The sequence below is a fragment of the Esox lucius genome, chromosome 18 (genome assembly GCF_011004845.1).
Source record: "Esox lucius isolate fEsoLuc1 chromosome 18, fEsoLuc1.pri, whole genome shotgun sequence".
Lineage (NCBI taxonomy): Eukaryota > Metazoa > Chordata > Actinopteri > Esociformes > Esocidae > Esox > Esox lucius.
In genome coordinates this window covers 8272031-8296109 of record NC_047586.1, presented here as the reverse complement: position 1 = coordinate 8296109, position 24079 = coordinate 8272031, and the positions used below count along the sequence as shown (strand labels likewise).

Here is a 24079-nt window from a genome sequence, read left to right as displayed (position 1 = left end):
GGCGGACTGATCACCTTGTTGGCACTGGGATTTCAACCAGCAAACTCTGGCTACTGGTCTAAAGCGCTTACTGCTAGATTATCTGTGTGTGTGTGTGTGACTCCCACTCTTGTCCCGGCGAGGATTAAGGTCACAGGTCGAGTGTCAGCGATGATGTGCCTCGGCGCCACAATGTAGTTGGAGTGATGATCCGCCTCGCCTCTTCACCTGCCACAGGTTTCTGTTTGATCTCCAGGCTTCTCTTCTCACCGGCTCCCCAGTAGCCATGAATATGGATCCACTAGCTCTGCCGGCTTCAGTTCTCCTAATGGGAGGAAAGAGGGGAATAATCCAATGGGCTTTGTTAATGACTCTATTGTGGGTCACTCCTGTGCAAACTGTACGCATTTCACAGAGGCAATTAGAGATGATTTAAAAACCGCCCATGGACAAAGAATACAAGTCATAGTCTAAAGTGATGGTTTAGAAGGATTCAAAACTAGTACTCAATTTTGGGTATTTATAAACATCTGTGTCGAATAAACACAGCCTGGAATTTGAATGACAAAAGCTGCAATTTGCAAATCATAGTTTTTATAAGATGAGTAATTCCTTGCCATTGCCCCCCCCCCCCCCCCCCATTCGAAGGGTAATGGTTTCTGTGTTCCAGTGCAGTCACGGTCTGAAGTCCAGCAACTGGTAGTTATCGTGCCTTCTGTGATATTCTGTTATAGAGTCTGTTGTATTCTGGGTGACTCAGACCCAGTCTGCCTACTTTTCTAAAACATGAAGCTTTAGTGTTCCTTTCCTGCGATTCCCTACGAAGGGAAAACCGTTTCGTGATGACCGTCTTTCTCACTCAAATCCTGTCGTCAGGATTAATAATTCCACTGTGGACATCTCAGCCATTTAACAACGGATTGTATTCAGATCACTGCCACGTTTCTAGTACATTCCATGGTGTTAACACCAAAGACATTGACTTGAATAATGTGCCAAAGGATTCAGATTGAATGAAAGAGGCGTGAAACAAGGACTTTCCAGTGATGGGCATTTCAAGTACTTTCGGTGAGCTAAATCATTTGGCACCATTCATGTGAAAACATTTAGAAAGCTTGAAAATTGACCTAGAGCCATCACAGAAACCATTTTCTAAAATATCTGAATGTGACTGACACCTGCTCTGTGGTAAGCTAGTTTTTCCAGTGGTATGCAATAATGAAAGGAGATTGGTGATACCAAACAGAGATAATAAAGACAGATGCTAAACATTTCTGTTTAAATTGTAATGTTAAACCATACAGCTTATATAATGCAAAAAAAATATATTTTGTAGCCTATGTGCAGGGTCCAAAAAGCGAAAGTTTGGGTTTTCAGGGGAAATTGAAAGAAAGAGCCTGTCTTGCACTTGGACATTAAGTCTGCACTCATCTTAACTCGTCCTCCTATGTTACTGGATTGGTAAATCCGTGCAGAAGAGAACCTCCCCAACAATTTGTTTTTTGTCTGCCCTTAAAGTCCAGTTTGTGGGGGATTTAGTTTCACGCGTTTCTATAGGTTACAAGTTAGTAGATAGAAACGGAGGAAAATGTCCCTGCCTTGCAGTAGTTCGCTAGCACATATTTAGCATGCACAGCATTGTATCATAGTAGTGGCATTAATGCAGTCATTATGCAATAATTGTCCCCTTGAGTTCTACTTCACTTCACTCTACCTCCTCTACACTGACCTTGGCATGAATTCTGTTTGACATGCTCTATGCCTACTTGAACGTGTTTTGCTTCTTAGACCTGGGCTTTATAATGGTGTGTCCGTGTTAGGCTCAGGGGCTTAGAGCCGGCACGTCCCGTGGCATTCTGTGTGAGAGAACAGAGCCTGACAGTGAACCACAGATCCAGCCAAGGCACCGATTGGCTGTCACTTCCCCCCTTCTTTTGCGCTGTTATTTATCTCTCTCTCCCTCCCCCTTCCCTCCCCACCCGTCACTCCTCCTGACAGGACCTCCCTCCGCGCCACAGAACCTGGTCTACAACATCAACCAGACCACCGTCAGCCTGGAGTGGAGTCCGCCGGCCGACACGGGCGGCCGCAACGACGTCACCTACCGGATTATGTGCCGCCGCTGCAGCTGGGAACCGGAAGAGTGCGTGCCGTGCGGCGGCAATGTGGGATACTCCCCCCAGCAGGCGGGATTAGTGGACACCTACGTGAGCGTGGTTGACCTGCTGGCTCACGCCAACTACACGTTTGAGGTGGAAGCGGTCAACGGGGTCTCTGACCTCAGCCGAACCCAGAGGCTGTTTGCTGCCGTCAGCGTTGCCACTAGTCAAGCAGGTAAGGAGTCCTATTGGCGCACGGAGATGCAGATACAAAATAAAAGGAACAGCTGAGTTTAATAAGGGTATTCCATGCAGGTGCTTTCCACATGATGTTTAAGGTTGTGAATGCAAATGTGGGGCGAGGGGCTCCCAGGAGGCACCGGGGTTCACCGGGGTCTAGGTTACGGTCTCGCCGTTGCCGCTAGCTAGGTTTCCTCGCACTAGCAACTTTTTCAGGGGATCTTGCGCTGGCATGCAAACTGAGGTCGCTAGTTGAATGAGCGTTGACCGGGCACGTCCTGACATCAGAGGACCTCCTGGTTGGACGGGCGGTCTGGACTGAAGCAGGGTGACTTGGCGGGGATGTCTGAGGGGGAGACTTGCTGGCATTTTCTACTTTCCTGTGTCTGTTGGAAGTTGCATTAGAAGACAGGGAACAACTGGATATTACAGAATTGGGGAGTAAAATGGGTATACATAAATATTTAAAAAACCCTCGGCAGATCCAGTTGTACTTTACTTTGGCTAATAAGGCTAGAATAAGAGATCTTTGGGATCTCAGCGGGGTGATTTTTGGGACCCGTTTTGTCAAAACTTTAGTAACGATGGCTGCTTTTTCTGCTGATGTTTCACAATATACCATGGCTTCCTCAGTCACAATTGTTTCAACCCAATTGAACACATACGGTGTGTTCTGGAGGACTGCCAGAGTTTGCATTTCCACCACAATAGTCCACAGAACACATGATGGAATTTCTCATGGAATAATGGCATGACATCCCTCCAATTGAGTTCCAGACACTTGTATGATCTATTGTCCCGCTGTTTGTATGCGGTTTCCTTTATTTTTGTGGTTACAGTGCAGTATATTGTTCCATTAAATTCAGTGGTTTGGCTAAAACTAGGTTCTGCGTTGTCGTCACTGAGAGAAGGTTAAGCTGCTGGGGTGTTTGCTCAATCTTTCCTATAAACTCTGTTTTATTACTTTTGCTAAATTACTTGCACTTTGATATTGCTCAGTTCTCTGCTGGTGTGGGCCGGAATTGCTTTCGTGATTGAGTTACAAAGAAATATACATTTTAATATGCTGCACTTCTTGGTGTCCTGTTTTTCAAAATGAGAGAGGCAGATATGACCCTTTTAGGATACAGCAGAATATTAAATGTTTGCGCACACTGTATAGCGTTGCAAATGTCGTCCAAACTATATGGCTGTGTTGCTCTGAGGTTAGCGGTGCAGTCCAATTCCAACCTGGTAAACATGGAAAGTAACTTAATCATACCACATTGCCTTTAATGATCATAGGCTGATATTATGCACAACATTTATGGTTTGCATATTACCCAGACTAATTAATGTTTGTGTGTCACAGCTATGGCGGCAAACATTATTACGGAAGCGAGGCTTGCTGCCAGTTGTACCATAGGAAACAGTGCGTGTCGCTAACTCCCCCAGGAACCTACTATAATTAAAATGCTGTATTTGCCTTGGTGACACACTCTTACAGAAGGCAGCACTAGACTTTTTTTCATTCATTATTTCTATGGATCCACCAAACAAGATTTCTCTTTCATGCTCAAGCATCCATGAAACACAGTTGGTGTAAAACGGTCTTACTGACTAGGGCCATTAAGAGAGGCTGGCACTGCCATTGTGGCTTGTAAAGTGGGGAACGGGGAATATTATCGTCCTAACCATGTTGCTAACCAGTAGCTATGATCGACCGGGGACGTATGTGATTCGCTCTGAGGACGGCGTGGCATACTTTGAGGAACCTTTCCGTTTGCCAACTGAAATGTGGATTGCAGTGTTGTCTTTTTGAGCACAGCTTCACCCCTAACCAACCTTATGCACGAATTCGGAGGAGCTGCACGTCTTTGAGTTCTTTTCTGACTGAATTGGGGCAATCCTGAATATTCAGCGGTGTCCTGTGGTGCCACGATACTCGTTCCGTACGATGTAGCTGCCTACAGTGTTTGTGGTAATGCGATACCCCCCCCCCCTCCCCATACCGTGAACGGGGATACACAATCTGATGCATTTCAGGCATTTTGGATCGCACCCGTCTAGAATACTGTATGATGTTATTTGTGTGCATGTCCTGAGAAAAGGAAAACCATTTCAATAAATGAAGTAGAGGAAGCAATATCGCAACAACCCTCGATGTAAGATTACAAAAAAGGTGTGTGACGGAGTCAGGGACAGAAGGAGAATCACGGTGTGTGTGGCTGTGTGTGAGATGAACTGCAGGGGGTGATGTATGTTCTTTGACATGGTTCATGACAGAGACACACGCTGGATGGTGCTGGTGGTTGTCTTGCCAAGGACAAAAGGACAATGCAAGGAGGAAGACCTGCAGGAAAAGATGGGGGAAACAATTAACACATGGCTCTCCCAGTGCCTCGTCTAATTACACGTGGCATGTTGACAACAGGCAATTATTCTGTTAACCCTGAGGAATATGTAGCCATCAGAAAAAGAGGGAAACGGAGGGAAGCGTCTTAAGAGGGAGGACAGAGGTTTTCGTCTCGAAGCCTGGCTACTAATAGAAGTTAGAATTACATTTCCAGCGCTCCCTATTTCTATACTATTGCCTGTTATGACAGATCAGATTATGACAGAACAAGCAGAATCTGTGTCGAAAGATGGGTTTTAAAACACCCAGGTTATTTATCATATGGCAGCCCGGACTTTGGCCCGTCCATGCACTGCTCTCATCACTGGCTACAGGACCCTCACTGTCTCAGGGAGCTGTTCCCGGGACTGTTAGGGTACGCTTCAGTGCTTTGTAATTGGAACGTCTGCGCTTCCTAAAACAATGTCCCTTTCTCGAGCAAGCATGCAAGGCCACATCGTTAAAGAATGACTGCTTTATTAAGCACTTTACGGCTCATCATCCAGAATTTATTAACCTTTCCCAGGGATGGAGGTAGACAGAGTGAGAGTGAGTGAGTCACGGGACATTACGGTAGGGAGTTAGCCACCCCGTGGATTGAGGTAGAGACTAAGTCACAATGGATGGAGGTAGGCAGTTGTTTGGGAGAGTCATTGCGGGATTGAGGTAAAGAGTCGTGGGAGATTGAGGTAGAGCGTAAGTCATAGGGGATGGAGGTGGAGAGTAAGTCATAGTGGATGGAGGTAGAGGGTGAGTCATAGTGGATGGAGGTAGAGGGTGAGTCATAGTGGATGGAGGTAGAGGGTGAGTCATAGTGGATGGAGGTAGAGGGTGAGTCATAGTGGATGGAGGTAGAGGGTGAGTCATGGGGGATGGAGGTAGAGAGTAAGTTATAGTGGATTGAGGTAGAGAGTGAGTCATGGGGGATGAAGGTAGAGATTAGTGGATTGATTAGTGGAGGTAGAGATAGTGGATTGAGGTAGAGGATGAGTCGTAGGGGATCGAGGTAAAGGGAATGAGCTGAAAGGGAGGTGGAGGAGAGGAGTAGGGGGACCAGCTCGAGGAAGTGTTGCGTGAATGCAGATGGTGTTCCATCTGATGAGAAATTCACACCTCCCCTAATTATACCAAAGGAAATGTGTGTTGTGAGGCTTTGAGGCAGGCTGCAGTCATATGGAGCTGAGGAGCTGTACATGGCGCTGAGTGCTTATTGTTCCCCCGAAAAAACCTAATTACCTCACAGCTCTGTCTTTAAGTGTGTTTAAATAGCTACTGTCGGAGTGCCTACAAATTCATCGTCTTGATTTCTCACCTACACTCCCTCCTGCGTGCGTCCTCCTCACGTCCTCCTCCACAGGGGAATGAATGGGCATTTGTCAGCGCAACTTGATGATGTGGAGGATTTCTTTTTTGTACGCTTTTTCTCGCCGAAAGTTAGGCAAGCTAGATAAGGAGTGCATTTCAATCAGGGCTCTATTGTTGCCTGACAACTCTGCAGAGCCGCCCTCGAAAGGTCCTCCATGCTCCAGCGGCTGATGCGCCGCCACACTTGTAAACAGCGCCTTTTGTCCCCTCACAAGCCTGCGAGCGAGAATCGCTCTCGCGGAGTAACCATTAATATTTATTCAGGAAAGTGCGTGTGCCCATCGCAGCCAGAAAATTCACTGCGGAGACGATGGCGGTTAAGAGATTGGAATCGGCTGATTGGAATGGCTATGGGAGCAGTGTGTGGCGGAGCGCTCAGCCCCAGACCAGCGAGTGACGCGGTTAATGTGCGAGTAGCAAGAGGCGTAAAGAATATAATAAAGACGAAGAGTGGAGAGCTGTGGAAATTGATTTGAATGCTGACTGCTGATATTAGCCAGGAGCAGCGAACAGGTTACATACCGATAGGAGCCCAAAACACTGAGCAATGCCGTTGGTGTTCAGAGAGCCTCCAGCACGAGTCACCTTGGGATTGGGAGATCATTTAGCAAAGAAGTGTTGTTTGGAGCCGGATGAAGCTTGAGGTTCTCTTAGATTCCTCGTGTCCTCATACTTCATGGCGGTTGTTTGGGGAGACAGTCGATATCCTTCTGAATGAGGGCACAGCCCGTTGAAGCTATAGGAGGCCTTTATTTGATCAGTAGTTGGCCACTTTAAACAGCGCAGCTTCTGGGTTTATTTTCTAAGAATCTCTAGAAGTCTCTAGAAGTCTCTAGATGCCAAAACGTAGTTTAAGAGTAGTCCAATGTGCAATTTACACCTTTGGTTGCATATTTAGTTTTGCCATGGCAGTTGAAAGACGAGTCACTCAGTTAGCTTATTTTAGCTTTGCAGTTTTAGTTTGGTAAATTGGTCTAGGTTTTGCAACCATCTACCATAACTACCAGGCATAGGGTTCGCCCCCATTGATTTTTTTAATAGCAGTCAATTCACGTCGCCAAAGACATGGTACCAATTAACAAGGCTACCAAAGACGGTTTTAAAAACATTATCCGTTTGCCTGACAAGTGGTATGTAATGCTATCACACAACTATTTTTCTCAAGTTGCCATCCCTGAGCTGTACGGGAAATGCAAGGCACAAGTTGAAAAAGAGCTGTCACAGGTGGAATATTATACAGCAACAACAGACTTGTGGCCCAGCCGGACAAAGGAGCCCTACATAAGTCTGATCGTACACTTTAATTTAATTTAATTAATGAGGACGTCCACCTGAAAAGTCGCTGTTTGCAAACAGCATTTTCCTAGAGGAAAGTGAGAACATCGCAATAGGTATGAGAGAAGCTTTAGCTGATTGGGGCATAGATAAGAAGAGTCGTGTAGTCTGTATTACAACAGACAATGCTGCGAACATGGTGTAGGCTGCATCTGAACAAGTGGACCAGATTGCAGTGCTTTGGCCACAGACTGCATCTTGCAGTTGGTAAATTGTGCCCAATTGCGCATTCTATTTTACTACTGTTGCTATTGCTATACTATTACTGTTACATATTATGACCTAGCAACCTGTTCTGAAATATAAAATGTTCATGAGTTTCATAAATTTTTATTGTAGAGGATGGGGCTGGGGAAGAATTAATGATACATGCTGTCAGGTTGATAGCCAAAGCTCTTTCTGAAGACATCCTGTATTTTCTCATATCGCAATATATATCGCAGAAAAACAAAATATCGCAATGTCCAATTTCCAATATCGTGCAACCCTAATTTGTATTCTTGTGCTGGTCAGGTGTAAATGCACCACAACCCCAAATCCAATTCCTTTCCCCTCTGTAGCAAAATTTTTGTATTGTCAGAATTGCAGAATCAAATGCAACTACATAAAGAATCATGAGAATTGCGAGTATCAAAATTATCATGACAATATTGTATAGTGAGTTCCCAGACAATTAGCCATCCTTAAATGTTAGGGTTGTGCTTGGATGATCACCTGTTCTGAACACAGTGAAATTAGTTAAATAAATGTCTAGAGTTAGGCGTATTTTGACTGTCGGTTATTAAGAGCTGATACAGAGCATTGATCTATATGATATTTTTACGCATCACTTTATTGACTCTTTATCACAGCAAAATGGATATTGCTCAATGCATTGGTGTGAGTAACACTTTTGGGAACAATAAGGCCCATTGATTGATTCTTTTTATGTCCTAATCTGTCATGGGGGCCTTAAACAGAATGGATTGATTCATTCAAAGGATTCCCCACTGACCACCACCACTGGGGCCAGTGTAATTTTCTAGTTAAGCGGATCCTCCTTTGTAGCATTTGTTAGTGGTTTTACGTTACCTGAGAGACCATTACCCCCCCCACACACACACACACGCACACACACACACACACCCACCCCTTTTTTCCTCTGTCCCTCCACACACAGTCATTTGATGAGAGCTCGGCAAAGCAGTAAGATTCAACAGCTGCGGCGAAACGGCGGTGGTCTCTCCAAAGCACGAGCTCTCCGGCATTTAACCTGTAGCTTTCTGTAAATGCCTCCTGATTTGTCTGTCACCCAATCCGTCAGCAATGAATAATTTTCATGGAAGGTGCACTTTAATTACTTTCCCATTTAAATGGCATTATCGTGGCCTATCTAGGTAATTAATCTCCCCAAGTATCCTGTTTCAGCCTTTTATTGCTGGCAGACGAGCCCCCTAAATCCCCCTGAATCTGCCGTGCATGACTGAGCTCTCCCTCACAGTAGCCCCTTACTGCTGCCTCTTTTCCCCTGACTGGGTCCCCTGTCGCCAACGGTGGACAGCCCCGTGTGGCAGAGAGGCTTTTCTGTGGGAACGCGCGGGGGTCTTAAGCACTCCACGGGCCCTGTTCAAATGACAGCCCTGTTTACTTCCCTCTGCCTGGGAACGGACATTTACGGACATCTCTGTAAACGTGTGGAAAGCTGGGAAAGGAGAAAAAACTGGAACCGTCCACTTAATGGTGTGTAAAAGACAGCAACGTTTTGTTCCTGCACTACTGTAGGTCATTCGGGGAACAGTGATGACATTGGAAACCGTGTCTGTGTATCTTCAAGGCTTTTGTGATTGCCGCTATACATGACCATTTGTAGGAGTTATGTTTTTTCATGAATGTGTTAGAACCTCTGGCAGGAATTGCTACTTTTTAATGATCACTATGTTTGTTTTTTTGTCCAGTTGGGAATCTTGAAAGGCTACGGAGTTGATTCTTATTCAGTTTCATCTTTTTGCCAGCATCTCCCTGTGGAAGTCTCAAGACCAGTTTAATTATTTAGAGGTTTGTGAAACTGCAAACAAGAGGCAAAGGTTTTCATATTTACCTATAGATTACTGTAGCAATTTATACATGGAATTTTTTACAGGATCATTCACGTCCTCCATCTTCCAAACTTTACCTTCTATGTCTACCACCAGGAATCAGATGTGTTAACCCAAAAGCTCAGTCCTGTCACCCCGCTGGCCTGTAAGAAATACTGGCATACAGGACAAGCATGTACAGATTAGGATCTTATTGAAATAAATGTCCTTCACCTCAAGAGCAGATGTCTTCTTGAGAAATGTCATTTGTCGTTTCAGGCTGGGTGTCTGTAAAAGCACTTTATGACTGCTGATTTAAAAAAGGCTTTATAAAATTGATTGATTAATTTAAGAGAACAATGGATGTTGTTTATTTCAATTTTGATTGCACTCATTCATGCATTTGACTGACAGGTCCAAATTAAAGTATTTCGTGGCTGGGCGAACATACCAGAGGAGGGCTGGGATAAATAAAAGCATGACCCAGGGGAAAAAAGGAAAGAAAGTTATTTAGCACTGTTAGAAGTGACTGATAACACAGGTTGGGAGACAATGCGTGCATTGTTTGTAGAGGAATGGATTTGGCAACGCATAACCCGCCAAGGAGGTAGCCCTCATTGTGTGTCTCAAAAGTTGTGCGAGAATGTGCTCGGCGTAGTTCCTGTCTGAAATGCGAAGACTGCGCCCACCCATTCCGCGATGCATAAATGCAGTTCACATTCACTGGGAAAGATTAACACATGACCGTTTGGCCATATTAAATTGTGTCGTGACTCTTCACTGAGGCAGTCGCGAAATTCTGACTACGCCGAACAGATCCTTCGGGGAGGTTGCAACTCATTGTTCAGTCCAGATGACCATTAAGCAGAGAAAACTGAGTGTACTGAGGTTCTACTCCCTTCACTGCCTGCGGGGGTGACGGGAAGGCCCCAGTAAACACAAATATGTCTATTTCTCTGACACACACGCACACCACCTCAGCATGCACCTGTGACTCCCAGACACTGTGTTTATATGGAACACATGCTCCTCCATGCTAGGTCCCTAGCTGGAAAAGGGCTCCAGCAATTTGTAGCATAGGCATTCAAGTGTTTCATTTCCTGTCAAAGAACTTAAAGGAGTTTGTTAATAAAACCTAAAATGTGATGCTTGTCATAAGTGCCTGATAGTGGCCAATACCCCATGGACCAGAAAGAGAGGAGGAAAAAAAACTTGAAACAAACCACCCCCGATCTCAAGACCATGACGGCTTGTTTGTTTCACAGAGGGGCTTTTTCCCGGCAGTGCTCTGAGTGCAGTCTACTGGGATGGATACTTTACTTAGGACCCAGACAATTTAACCCAGGGTGACAGGTAAAACTCTATCTGCTATACAGCAACACACTGGGAAACAGCTCCTTCAGCCTGAGGTTAGAGACATTTGATATCCATTTGCAGTCTATTTCAGCTTGTCACCATGACTTTTATACACAGAGAACAGTCTATACATTTTCTGCTGAACATATCTGCAACAAGAAAACGGCTACCTACTTTTCAGAGTTTACAGTTTCTTCAGTTCAGCTCGGGAATAATCACATATCGGTTTATGGTTAGGGATTTGTTAGAACATGTAATTTGTATAACATAACAATGTATTTTGGACGAAGCGAGCAATTTCTTCTTTTTTTTCGGAGCCTGTAAGCATTATTCAGTGGTGTGTTTAGCGAGATAAAAAGAATGGGGGCAGATTGACAGGTTGTTTTTTTTCCCCCCTCTTTCATTGTCTCATCAGCACACTGTCTCCTGCAGTGAGAGGAACTAATTATGTCTTCAGCCCCCTGCCTCACCCCCTCCTCCTTTATTCAGATCATCACATTTGGAAATCATAATGAGTTTGAGTCAGGCTACTACTCCGGCGAAAGGGAAAAAATCTATCCAGAAAGGCTCCATTTGCCACCTCTGAAAAGGCCTGCTGGTAATTATGGGCGACCTCGTGACCTCCAAAGCTGTCGCCTCAAAGCCTTACAGCCTGATCATGACTCGGCTTCATCACATTAGCACACCTGCTAGTCTCCTCAGCTGTGTTAGCTGAGCTCCTCACCTCCCCAACGTACGCCGGGAGCTCTTTACCAATAACAAGTTGGCTTTTGTCAAAGCGCAGGGAATATGTGACAGCCATCTGCTTTGGCTTCTTTTAATGATTTGGTATACAAGCAAAAGTCAAAACATTATAGGAGGCGTGGAGTCTGCAGAGTGTTGGTTTTTAGTTGTGGAGCAGATGGGACACATCTGGGCTGGCTGGAAGATTTTAGCGATGGGACCTGTGTCTGACTGGGAAGAAGTTACCTTCCTTGGGTTTTGAAACCTCCCCCTCTCAGTATGTGTGCTCAGCGGCCAGGGTGTAGTCCTTTTTGTGGTCCCCTTGGCTAGGCTACAACAAATTCCCTGGACAGTTCTGAAAGAAGTCCTAGAAAAGTCTTTTTGAAGATTCCCTTATGTGTCTTGTTCTACCTCAGGTGGTTTGTAGTAGGGAATTTAATTGCCTATTTAACCTTGTGATTCAGTGAAATGTAATAATTTTATACTAAAATGACAAAGGCATGGTTTTTACTCTTATCACTGCTGAATAATGTGCCTAATCACCAGCTGTTCTTCAGGTAGGAGTCTATTCACTGACTGTGTCTGCATACCTGCACCCTTGTTCTAAATAGTTGGCATTCTGGATATTCAAAAAATGGGATGTTGCCTAAAAATACCAGGATGTCTCATTAATTTTGGCATTTTTGCTGTGCTCTATTGAGAAAGAAAGATGCGTTATCAGACTCAGATGCTATACAACAGATAATAATCACAAATAATTTATGTGCTGTGCCAAACCAAAGTAATGGTTATTCGTTTTTTGGATGTACCTAAAGCTTTGGGTGATAGATCAAATCTAGGTTATATGGAGGTTCCTTGGGCATACAACTACCCCATTTCATACTGGTGTTATACTGTAGCAATTTTTATTTGTTGGAAGTCATGATTGTGTTTCTTGGGTTTCTTGGGATTGCTCCCTGAAAAGTATTCTCGGAGGAAAAGCTATTTAAACCAAACTTGGGAGACCCACCACCCCGAAGTCTGAAATTAAGTTTTGTTAAATTCCCCCCGAATCATCTCACCATCACACCGCTGACTAGGCATAAACAACAACACTGTCACATAGCAGTCAGACTGACACGCTTTGGCAGTGCCTTCTTGTTTCAGGCGGTGGATACTTTGGATTAGAGGTTACTGGTACATAGGCTGACACTGCTCCATGGATGGCAGCCTCACTAGGCTTTCTGCTGCCGGTGGGAGGACACTGATCTGCCAGGCTTTCAATAAGACGTCGTTAGTTTGTTACCTCCAGATAAATGAAAGGTAGCTCATTTTAAAATGTGTGAACATTGCTGGTATTTGCATAATAATACGACAACATCCTCCAATTAGCTGGTGACAAAGTGGATTTGGATTTGCTGGAGACGGGGGGAAAAAAAAAACATACGGAGTGACACAAAGAGAGGCCAAAGCCTCTGTCTGTTGTTGTGCTGTTTGGGTAATTGGGAACAGGGTTTGGGACAAGCTCAGCAAGCTGAAAGCAAACTGTCCTTTAGCCCTCCCACTTAGCCCTAAGCCTGATCCTTACTGTCTAACAACGCCCAGAAATCACCAATTACTGTAATGGCAAATCCTGCCGTCAATACAACACAGACCGGGAGGAGTAAGACCTGCCTGGTCTTCATCAACAAGGTTTTACTTGATCTCTCAATACAGAGCTGCTGTATTGAGAGATCAACTCCGTGTGCACACAGCCTTTGACCGCCTTAGTCCAGATTCAGATGATTTCGTTGTCGCCTTGTGTTGTCTGTGTAACATTTGTGCCCCCCCCCCCCCCATGCATTGCTGGTGGTCCTGCCAGTGTGGAATATCTATCTGCGTCCCAAATCACCCCCACCCCTGCTGCCACCTTGTCTGTCCTCAATCCACAGTGAAGCGGACTTGTCCAAAATGGAGAGTGCACAGCATATGGATATAAATGGCCGGACTAGCTATTCTTTAGTTTAATAGCTGAGGATTAGGGCAATTCAGACTGATAAACAAAGAAAAGGGCTGTGGCAGCTTTTTAATTGTGCTGTGTGATTAATGGCAGTTGCATTGGGCCAGGCATTTTAAGAGACAACACAATTAAAAGTGATTCAAGGCATTGACTACTGATTAGTTCCATGTGGAAGCCTTAGCTTTTTATTTGACCAGAACTTGTTTTCATTTGTAATAGATTAAGGAATGTCCTCTCCAAAGACAAACAGTTCCACAGAAGCTTGTGTTCTTACTGTACATACCTGCTTTCTCTTTGAGGAGATAAAATTACATCTCTGACATAACATTTTGAGTGAGTATTGTGTCTGAAGTTCCAAACTTCACAATCAGCCCAATGACTTCAAAGGCCTTACTGCCAGGCCTTTTCTTTTTCCTTTCACATTTTAATATAGTGGCTGTGTTCCTCCATACATTCAGGGAAACCGATTCATCTGCTGAGCCAAGCTCAGTTTTACTGGACCATTGGGTTTCCCTGGGTTTGTCATTTTAAGTAACTCGCAGTAACTTTACCACGAAGCTATGAAACACAAGGTATGCAACCTATGGCGTGATATAGTGGGCACTACAAAAACAGGCTCTAGCTGAGCGGTTCTCTAAAAGAAAATGTTTCAATGTTAAGAAATATTGATTTATATTTTATTATGTAGTAATTACTTTTTAAAATTTTATTTGACATTTAATATCTTATTAGTCTGTGACTTGTATTGAATTTAAAGAGCAACCTATATTGAAAAACGCTTTGATAATTTCATTATCTTTTTTAGTGCTGACAGACTTAACTTGTTAACTTCATTCACTTTTTTGTCATTTTCGTGCACATACATTTACGATTAATTTAATTGTATGAAAGCACTGTATAAAAACATAGTGAAAACATACATCTAAAGTCAACAATGTATCAAAACAAAAAAACATTAAGGGTTTCTTAATTTACCTATAGTTGCTAATCAATACTTCAGAGAAAGATGAAGATGTCAGTATGACTATCTTAAATTACATCTCCATTTCACCAACTCCTGCGATTAACTCAATAAATTATTTGCATCGTTTGACAACCCTAATTGCTTCATATCAGAGATTAATTGTATTGGGGGAAGAAGAGGGAGTCATTGCAAAGTCCATTAGAAGAGTTAGTAACCAAATAATGCTCTTATCAGACAAACAGGAGAGATCATGGAGCGGGGTAACGTTCTGAGGCATAATTGCAGTGATATAATGAAGCCTGTGTTACTCAGGAATTCTTGGCAGTGTTAGAATGTGACAACCTAGTCCTATTCACACATTCACACACGCTTTCCCTGGCAGGAGCCCGATTTGACCTAAATATATATAAAATATACTATTTATAATCCCCTAGTATTATGTCCCAGACTTGCAGTGTTGCAGCAGAATAAATGTGTTGAGAGATCAATTGTTTTCCTGAGAGCTGCAGTTTGGGGGAATGTGTTTAACCAAAGCAGTTCAGGTACTGCATACAAAACAACAGCAAACAGTCACAAACACCTCGATAGAACCTCTTGTGGCATCATTTCCTGGGTGAAGGGTCTTACTACTGTGGAAAGTACAGCATTGCCAATATCCACTGGTTTAGGGTTAAGATGGCTGCCCTCAAACCCCTTGTTTTATTGTTATTCTGCCCAAACGCTGAACTGAGCGGGATGGTTTCTAGGTGAATGGTGCTGACCAGGTTACCTGCACAGTATTGCAGTGGTATCTCTCATGGCAAACTGAAGCCAATTTGTGCCCAGCGATTATGGCCAATCACATGCTCTGGAAGCTGGTGGATACAAGGGGAAGAGGGACAAAAGAAACTGTCTGACTGGGCTTTGCTTGTTTTCTCGGCAAGTTCATGGTTCCGCTAAGCAACCTGAGAGAGGCCATTGTTTTAGTAGGTAGCATATCATTCAGCACAGTTTAGGTTGCAGACATTTCAAATCAGCAAGTGAGTCCAAGGAATAGCAAAGAAAGCTGTGTTGTCTGACTGGTGGAGGAATCAACCTTTTTTCATTATTTTCATCTAATTCATGACGTAAGGGTGGAAACAATACTGAATTTAAATGAGTTTTGACATGCCAAAACAGCTTCTACCTGATAATTCTAATAAATCATATTTACATATTGTTAGAAGCTTGGGAGATGTGGTAAAACCAAGAGAGTCATGTTTTATGGGTGGGGGGGTTGGGGTTGTTATAGGAAATCCCCCTGGACACAGAGTCACTTGTCTTCTGCAAAGCACAAAGATTGAACGTTTAACTGATATACTGTAATCCAGAAGCAGACATGGCTGGTTGAACCATCAAATCTAAGATCATCATCTCATCTGTGCACCCTGTAGATTGATGAACCTTCTAATATTTTACCTTCTGTCTATTTTGGAGCGTGTTATGTAAAAGGGGCCACACCCTGCCGGTGTTATGGCGCATGTCTGCTTTCCGTCATGCCCTGTCATTTTGGTTTTGTCTGAACAAAGACATCAAGCTTGCGTCACATCAGACAGATGAATGATAACGCAGCTCTCCGGCGATGACAAAATCCCAAAAGTCCTGTGACTAAGCACACTGTTTTTTTTTTTTTTTGGTTGTCGCAATCTGTATCTAAGCTGTCTGTATTCCTCGGTCGAGGGCGTGTTGTGGGATGAGGGCTGTCTGGGTTTCTGATGCAGGGTTTAGTCATCAAGTCACCCCCCCCCCCCCCCAGACTGCTGAAGTTGGGTGGGCGGGCCGGTGCTGTCCCTCATCACTAGTCACCCTAACTCCATCAACGCACTTCTCCCCGTTTCCCAGATGGGGCACAGCAAAGCTGATGTTGTTTATCGCATGGGCAGGCACGCTTGCCTTTCCCAGGCGGTACGTGTTACGCTCCATCTTACTCCCACTTGAAGTATTTCTCCAAATTCCATGTATGGTCATTATCACCTCGGCACAAGTCGGTTCTGGTTGTCGGTGGTGGCAATGGAGGCATCATTGATTGCGTGCCTGAAATAGGAGGTGAAATTAGGTGTTGCAGGGCGGAGTTGTAACAGAGGCATTTACGGGATTAGCTGTGCGATTTATGGGCAGAGATGAGAGAGCTGAAAAGCGGAATAACTCCCCTCTAGGAGCATGACTGTGACCTGTAGCTTCAGAATCCACCAAAATAATGATGAGCTGCCATTCAATTCTGGGGCCATGTAATAAATCAAGTATCCTTTCACTTTTATGTTGTCTGCCTTTTTGTCTGATTTGTTTTATTGCTCAACCCTACAACAAACATGCTAGTTTATGTTTTACAGAACCAGCTCCCATTTTCGCTTCCATAATTTCTTATCTGCTTGCCAACAACAACCACAACATAAAACAACATGTTTTAACGCGTGCATGTGCCGTTGAAGGTCCATTGTTCTTGATGCTTGCGCTGCTCCAGTTGTCGTCGCCCTCTCAGAGGTGGTCCCTCGGTACTCTGGCCCCAGCTGCACTGTGGGTGATGGGAGCTTTCGTGTTTCTACACGCCGAACCCCGCAGCAGTCCAAAATTTTCGGAGCAGGCCGGGTGATTTTCTGCCCTTCGGAGAGGAAGGTCTGCCTCCGCCTGGACTCCACCGGTATGAGCTCCACTCAGCGTTCTCGCCAAGAGGGAGACGGAGATAGAGGGGGGCGAGCGAGGCCTGCCTGTTGGGCCTGGATCTGCTGGCAATCAGCAGAGAGCGTCCAACAAGACCCCGCTCAGTGCAAAATTACAGGCGCGGCTGGCGGAGCTCTGGAAATGATTTCCGTTCGATGGATGCTGTCCAAGACTGTGATTAAAGAGCACACGAGCTGCGATTAATATCATCGTCGTCTATGATGACAGAGGTATTTCTGTAATAAATTGATGTTTATGATGCCAACCCTCGGTGATCGTATGGTTCCCCCGTTCCTGTGAAACCGTTGTTTGAAATGGTAATATTTGCTGTGGCAATGCCAGAGACATGACGTGTTCACTGGTGCTAATGGAATCAGGAAGCAGGGCTAACCCGGTCTGAGGCAGGCTGCCTGTGTGAGAAGACATCTAAGTGTACATCTAAGAGGCCGTAATGCCCCAAACCCCCGGTATAGTATCTCAGCCTCAGGACTCTGACCCAAGCAAACCCTCAGAGGTGGCACAATGCATTTTGTGAATTATCTCGCGTTTCCCGTTCCCTTAAGGCTCCGATGTCCAATCAAGGCTTTAGATGCGTGCGCCGGGGCCCGGGGCCGTGCTTTGACATTTAATAGGAGTGAGGAGGTGGTGGAGCGCCCCGTGGCCAGTTAGCAGCAGATCTTGTAAATAGTGTCAGAACTAGTTTTAGGGACATTGGACTGTGTGGATGTTGCTCTAATCTGCCTGTGTGTTTTTTTGTTTCTTTTACTCCAGACCCTTTGTTTTATTAAGATAAACGATAAAGCCACTGTGAACACAGACCCGTATCTCTGCTTAGGCCAGTTGGTGTGCTTGAAAAGACACGGCTCACGTCTGTCTGTTGGAGAAAGGTCAGTGAGGCGGACGATAAGTAGAACCAAGCATCTACATTACCACATCGCTATGTGTCGCACGCTACTTCCATTTAATCTGGGAAGCGTTTGTTGCTTTACAGATGATTCCCTGTGACATTCAGTGTACTGAACAGGAATTACATGTCATCATAAGAATATGGGATTTGAATTTGCAATGGAAATGGCAAATTTGTATGACTTCATGAACAGGCTGGTGTGTCACTGCCTTAAATTCCACGGATCTCAGAAAAGTTCTGCAGTAAGCCGAGGATATGACCCCGTACATCTTACAGGGAAGCCATTTGGTTGTGGTGCCTGACTAAGATTTACTCTAATTAAGTGAATTGTTCGGATGGAGAACAGACAGGAATGAAACAGAGATTTATTTACAAAGCCGCAGAGCCCCCCCGCCCCCATGCCGTTTTTGCCTGTGTCATTTATTTCCGCCGACCGCCCTGTAACACGTCTGAGTTTAGCACCGTTTACATTCTTCTCCTCTCACATCCAAGACTGTTGTTTATTGTCAGTAAAATGTTGATTGCCAACAAGTCAACAAAAGCCCTCATTTGGCAGCAAGTAAAATGTATTGCATTAAATTGGCCTCTCGCGTTACCCTGGATGTGAGCAGCAGAGGATTTGACAGAAATGAGAAGCTGAACTGCGAGGTTATGGCAAGTTAAGAGGACGCATTATTATTCGGGGGCAAGTGGAGGTACTTGTTGTTGTGTCGTGGTTTGGACTGTAACACATCGTTTACATGTGACTTTTTTCAACGATAAAACTTTATTATCGACTTGGCCCTTACTGTGCTTCTTTAGCCCAGTAGACTGTAAGCAGGGGAGAGGTTGGGATGGCGACAGAATCATATTGGAATTAGGAAAACAATGTTTTGGACCCCTGGCTCCTTAAAAACCAAGCAGTGACTGATCTTCTTCAGTGCTTGGCTGTCTTGTTTTGAGTGTATACTTTCCAACTTGTCCCCGGGAACCCATTCATCAGTTTTATTTACATCCTCGTGATCCTGAAGATGACGACGCCGTGTTTTCACTGAGATATGATTATGTGGGATAAGAGAGACAGGCGGGAGGTTATTACGTCCGTGCCCTACAACGCCAGAGAAGAAGACTGATATGGCCATGGGAGCCCGGCCAGCCTCAGTTACTCTTCTGTCCTCTCTGAGTGTCTTAGAATGGCTGCTAATAGGCTGCCAGCCGCATTAACCCGGCTCCCTAATTTGGCCACTGACACTGTGCAGTGGAGTGTATTCTCACTAAATGGGAGTCCTGCTGGCGAAACAATTATGTAACAAAGCCGAACAGTGATTTCTGCATCTGTTACACAACTGAATTCCATTTGGGGAAAAAAATAAATAAAAAAAAGGAACATAAAAAAAAAGGCTTCGCACAGCATGGGACGGCTGTCGAGGGGCGGGCTCGAACGATCGGACTCGGTCAGCACGCGATGGAGGGGCAGGCTGAAACGAACGGACTCCCTGTCGGCACGCGATGGAGGGTCAATGATGCACACAGAACACTTTGCATCAGTGCAGCGTGAATGTTAAAGGGGTCCGGGGAAATGTTCCCTCTGCTAACCCTTTGCAATGAGTCACACACACATGGGCTCACAGCTCTGCAAAAGCCGTTGTTACGGGGATTACACGCAGGTCGGCAACAATTCCGGTCCGCAAGGTTTTATGTATTGCTTTTAAGTCGATACGCGTCCGAATGAACGTACATGGTGTGACGGACTTCAGAGAAGTCATTTTCGGTACGGCGAGATTCCTAAACGGCCTTTGAGTTGGACAGTAACGATGGCCTTGTCTAGGTGTCAGGGCCGAGGCGTAGAACCGTTGCGGAACCGTTCAGTTCTCAGGTGGAACTTGAGGGACGACCTGGGCCTCCCCCAAATAAGCCACTGCCAATTGCTTTAAAACGGACACCCTTTAGACGTCCATGAATGCACACGCTAGGAGGCCAGAGTCCAACACTGTTGTTATGGCTCACTGGCAGGGGAGTCGCCCATCCTCTAGCTGGGCTTTTTCTCACTCCAGTTTGAAGCGCACCTCATCAGGAAAACGTGTTTATTAGGGGTTTTTTTTTTTTTATAAACCCTTATTATATACTGAGGCTTAGACAGAATTTAAATCAGAGAACTAGAGCTGATCAATGAAATGGGTGAGTTCTTATTATCTATACTTAATGACTTGTTTGGAAAGAGAATGCATTTGCAGAGTGAGGGGAGTGAGAGGTGAGAGGCCCGATTTAGCTGTAAGTGCAGAGAAAAGATTGGGAATTTCTCAGTTACAAAGGACTCCACTCAGCAATGTCATCCACATGAAAGCTGAAGGCTTGATCCCTCTAAAAAATAGAACCTGCATTACTTAACGGGGCTGAACAATTTATGTCTGCTGCGGTCGCTTTCACCATCTCCCTCGCTGACTCTAAGCGGAGGTGACAAATCTGAGTGGCGGCATCTGAGGAGGCGCATTTCCGTGTGTGGGTCTTTCTGGAGGGCAGGGGCAAGGAGGGTGGAGGGAGAACACACCAGAGCAGAACCTCGTCATTCCCACAGTTCCCTCACATTCATCAAAGGCCTAGGCCTACCAGGCCTATCAGTGTCTTGATTAGCTCTTTTATAGAGCCGCTACTGACTGTGCCGAGCACAAAACATGTTTTACGTGTTTTTTTCCTCTCAGAAGCCAGTTTTCGGGCGTACTGAGTGATTGAATAACCTTGACTGTTGCATGGTTAGGGCCAGGAGGGTCTAAGCCCAGCCAGCGTTTGACTGGGACGCCAGGCGCTCAGGTCTTGGGAATCATGGGGTAACTGAGGGAACTAACACGCTTCCTACACACAGTTATTGCACACACACCAGCTCTGCTTGGAACACTGCCTCCAGTGTTTAATACCAGGGAGTTTTTCTCTCTTATGGGAGTCACAATGTCAAATGGGATGTAATTGGGATTATGTCATAGCTCGTTGGTGTCATCCCGGGACCGTTCATGTTGCCCATCTTGATGTTTTCATAGACTTTGGAAGGAATGGCTGAAAAAGGCTCCTAATCTATTAAAGTCGAGTGCCCCAAAGTGGGCCGTAAATAAAACGTGTGGTCATGACGGGAGGAAATCTAGTGGATGAGGGACAGATGAAAAACAACTCTGTGTGACTGAAACATGTCTGAGGTGGTTGCTGTCTGCGGTACATCACACCCATTTCCTTAGTCATTTTATCAGAGGTGAAGCCAATGTATTTTGTCTGCAGGTGTTTATAGTGTTGAAACACCCATGTTGTTCTTAGATTTCCTATCTAGTTTGGATTCAGATAAGCTTTATTTGCCTGGATGCTCAGACTAACTGAGTCCATTACAACCACAACATTAGGAAATATATAATGGTAATATTGTAATGGTTTGCTATTTTATTAAGACGCTGTGTCTGTTTGCGTGTGAGAGTGATTCATATTATTTGATGGGAATTCAGGTGTTGTGTTTTAAAATGTGCAAATATATTAAGAGTTAAATAGCGAAATCGTGAATAGTGAACCAAACAAAACTAAAATACCAAAAAACGACCACTTCAATCCCAAGTCTCTGGTTGTGGTGGGTGGGGTCACATTTAGCTGCTGGCTTGGCTAACTTCTTGATCCCCTGAAATCGGTATGGAGAGTTTATATATATATATCAGCTGTCTGTCTGAAGCTCGGTACATATATTCTAAATGTAGTATGATTTCATTATGCTGACTCATTTTTGTCAGGAAGTGTGTTGTTGTGAAACGGGAAGGTGTTGGTCTCGATTGAAGTATCCTTTTGGTTACTAGCCCAACACTCCAAGTGCTTTTCTAACTGCTAGTCCACCTGCTGCCACAGATCACAATACCGAATGTGGTTCCCTGTCCGTTCCCACACTGTGGTCAGCCTCTCAACAGTTTGTATTATCAGAGGGTTTTTGTTCCTCGTCCCATCAACTGTGCGCAAAACCTGTTAAAAAGTAGGCACATTAATCTCCCATTCGTATGTAATTTGAATGCTATTAAATAAGCATGGCGTTAAAGATGGTATGTGTTCTCTAGTTCACTCAATCAGGAATGGGCGTAAGACACTCAAGCTTGACTTCAATAGTTTGTTAATTAAAAGAAGAGTTGTTTATAGCAGAGCAGATAGAAATGATCTTCTATAATGAACTGACATTTTTTCTGCCTGTCGCCTTGGCAGACTTACTGTGGAACAGAAGCGGATATTAAAATATCCCCTGCGTAATGTATTCGTAAAAGGTATTCAAATGCATTACATGAGCGTGGGAGGGCTTCCGGACGAGTTGGCTTTACAGGGGGATGTTTTGGGGGTCACTGATATTGCAGACTGAGTGATCGCACAAATGCTTTCCCCCAACCAGTTACCTTGGCATGACAATTAGAGGATTTTCTGGTACGTTTACCCGTCGGGGTGTGTTAAAGGTCTGTGAGAGGCTGACTGCTTTCTGGCTTTCTGGTCTCCAAAATGTTAAGCATGTTATTAATGTCTGTCACAGGGCGCTGCCTGAGTGGTCCACGGGGGAGAAGGAACGTGTCTCGGGCCGTATTAGCGACTAACCCAGCTCCCGCACTCTCACCCCTCAGACCACTCAGCTGATGCTTGGAGGCAATTCCCGCCCCCTTCCTGTTTTTTTGGGAAGAGCCGTCCTAAACGTAGCAGTGAGGGAACGTAGCAGCCGCAGCAAAAGTCTCCCCGTGACTCAGCGAGAGGCGCAGGGGGGAGGTGTGGCGGGGAGGATGTGGAGGAGTCATGTCTGTTCGGGCTCCCGGGTGACTGACTCAGGCATTGCAGGAGGATGCCTCAGGGCACGGGGGTGGCGTGGGGGCGTGGGGGTGGGGGGGGGCGGTGGGTGGGTAAATGAGGTGGATCTTATGATGCGGTGGTGGGTGACTCCCCAATGGCGCCCTATCCAATACAGTGTGCTCTGCCATTGCACTATAGGCATAACGAGTGTACTGTATAGGGAACAAGGGGAACAAAGGGCCCTATATGTGGGTAATAGGGATCCTTTTGAGATGCCGCCTCAGCTCGACTGACAGGAAGCAGCGCCATAAGTCAGCATAGAAACACATGGGCATGGCTACAGAGCCGAAAGACTGAACGTTTCATTCTTTTTTATTACTTTAGTCACGGCATCTCTGAGGAACAGCCACTCACGCTAGCTGCTGCTGTCCTAGTTCAGCCTAAACAAGACAGAGAAGGAGAGGAGGAGAGAGACATTGGGGGAGAAGGAGAGGAAGGAGAGAGACAATGGGAGGGAAGGGGAGGAGGAGGAGAGACAGTGAAAGAGGATGAGAGAAAGAGACTCGAAACAGCCAGCATCATCTTCATTCATCCTGCAAATAAACAGTCGATGGAGCCAAGTGACCGACAGTAAAGTGTAAAAAGATCCAATTACCGAGCTTCAAGTGCTTTCAGCTGTACAAATGTCACTTTAGATCACATCTATCTATCTGCTCACATCCACGGCTGCTGAAACCCTCCCAGGGTCATTGACACTTGTACACAAGGAATTGCAAGGGAAGATGACAACAAAATGCCAGAGAAGACCCTCAGAGAGGAAGACGCGCTAAAGTGTGTTGAGGCACGGGCTGTTCCTGTGTCACACACATATAGAGAATAGATCATCGATGCCTTCTGGCTGGGCTGTGTGTTCCAAATGCTTTTATCCCAGTATGGATATATTTCCTTTTTTATATTACGTTCGCTTGAGCTCATGTTTTCTTTTTACTTGTGTCCTTTTCCCCTTCTAATCTGATGCTGTACACAAAACTGTGTAAGAACACACACACACACACACACACACACACAGCCTCTATCCCTGCCACTCAAGATCTCGTTTTCCTCACTGTGGAAACAGCTTGTTGTTTGCATTAGAGGCATTACTCTAATAGAGGAGATCCTGTGAACAGACCCTGTTTATCTTTACTCTAATGCTGGAAAATGAATGCTCAGTTTCTATCACTGCTTGCCACCAATTACTATATTAGACTGTGATTTATAAATGTGCAATT

At 45.0% G+C, this 24079-nt stretch overlaps 1 protein-coding gene across 11 annotated transcripts in view; it reads left to right on the top strand.

Moving 5' to 3' along the window:
• epha7 (eph receptor A7) overlaps positions 1 to 24079 on the top strand; it is a 65778-nt gene that overhangs the window by 25429 nt on the left and 16270 nt on the right. For all 11 annotated transcript variants that reach the window (XM_034287806.1, XM_013138638.2, XM_013138635.2 and 8 more), the window contains exon 5: positions 1978 to 2313. In XM_034287806.1, coding sequence (XP_034143697.1) covers positions 1978 to 2313 — 336 coding nt within the window. The remainder of the gene's footprint in view (positions 1 to 1977; positions 2314 to 24079) is intronic.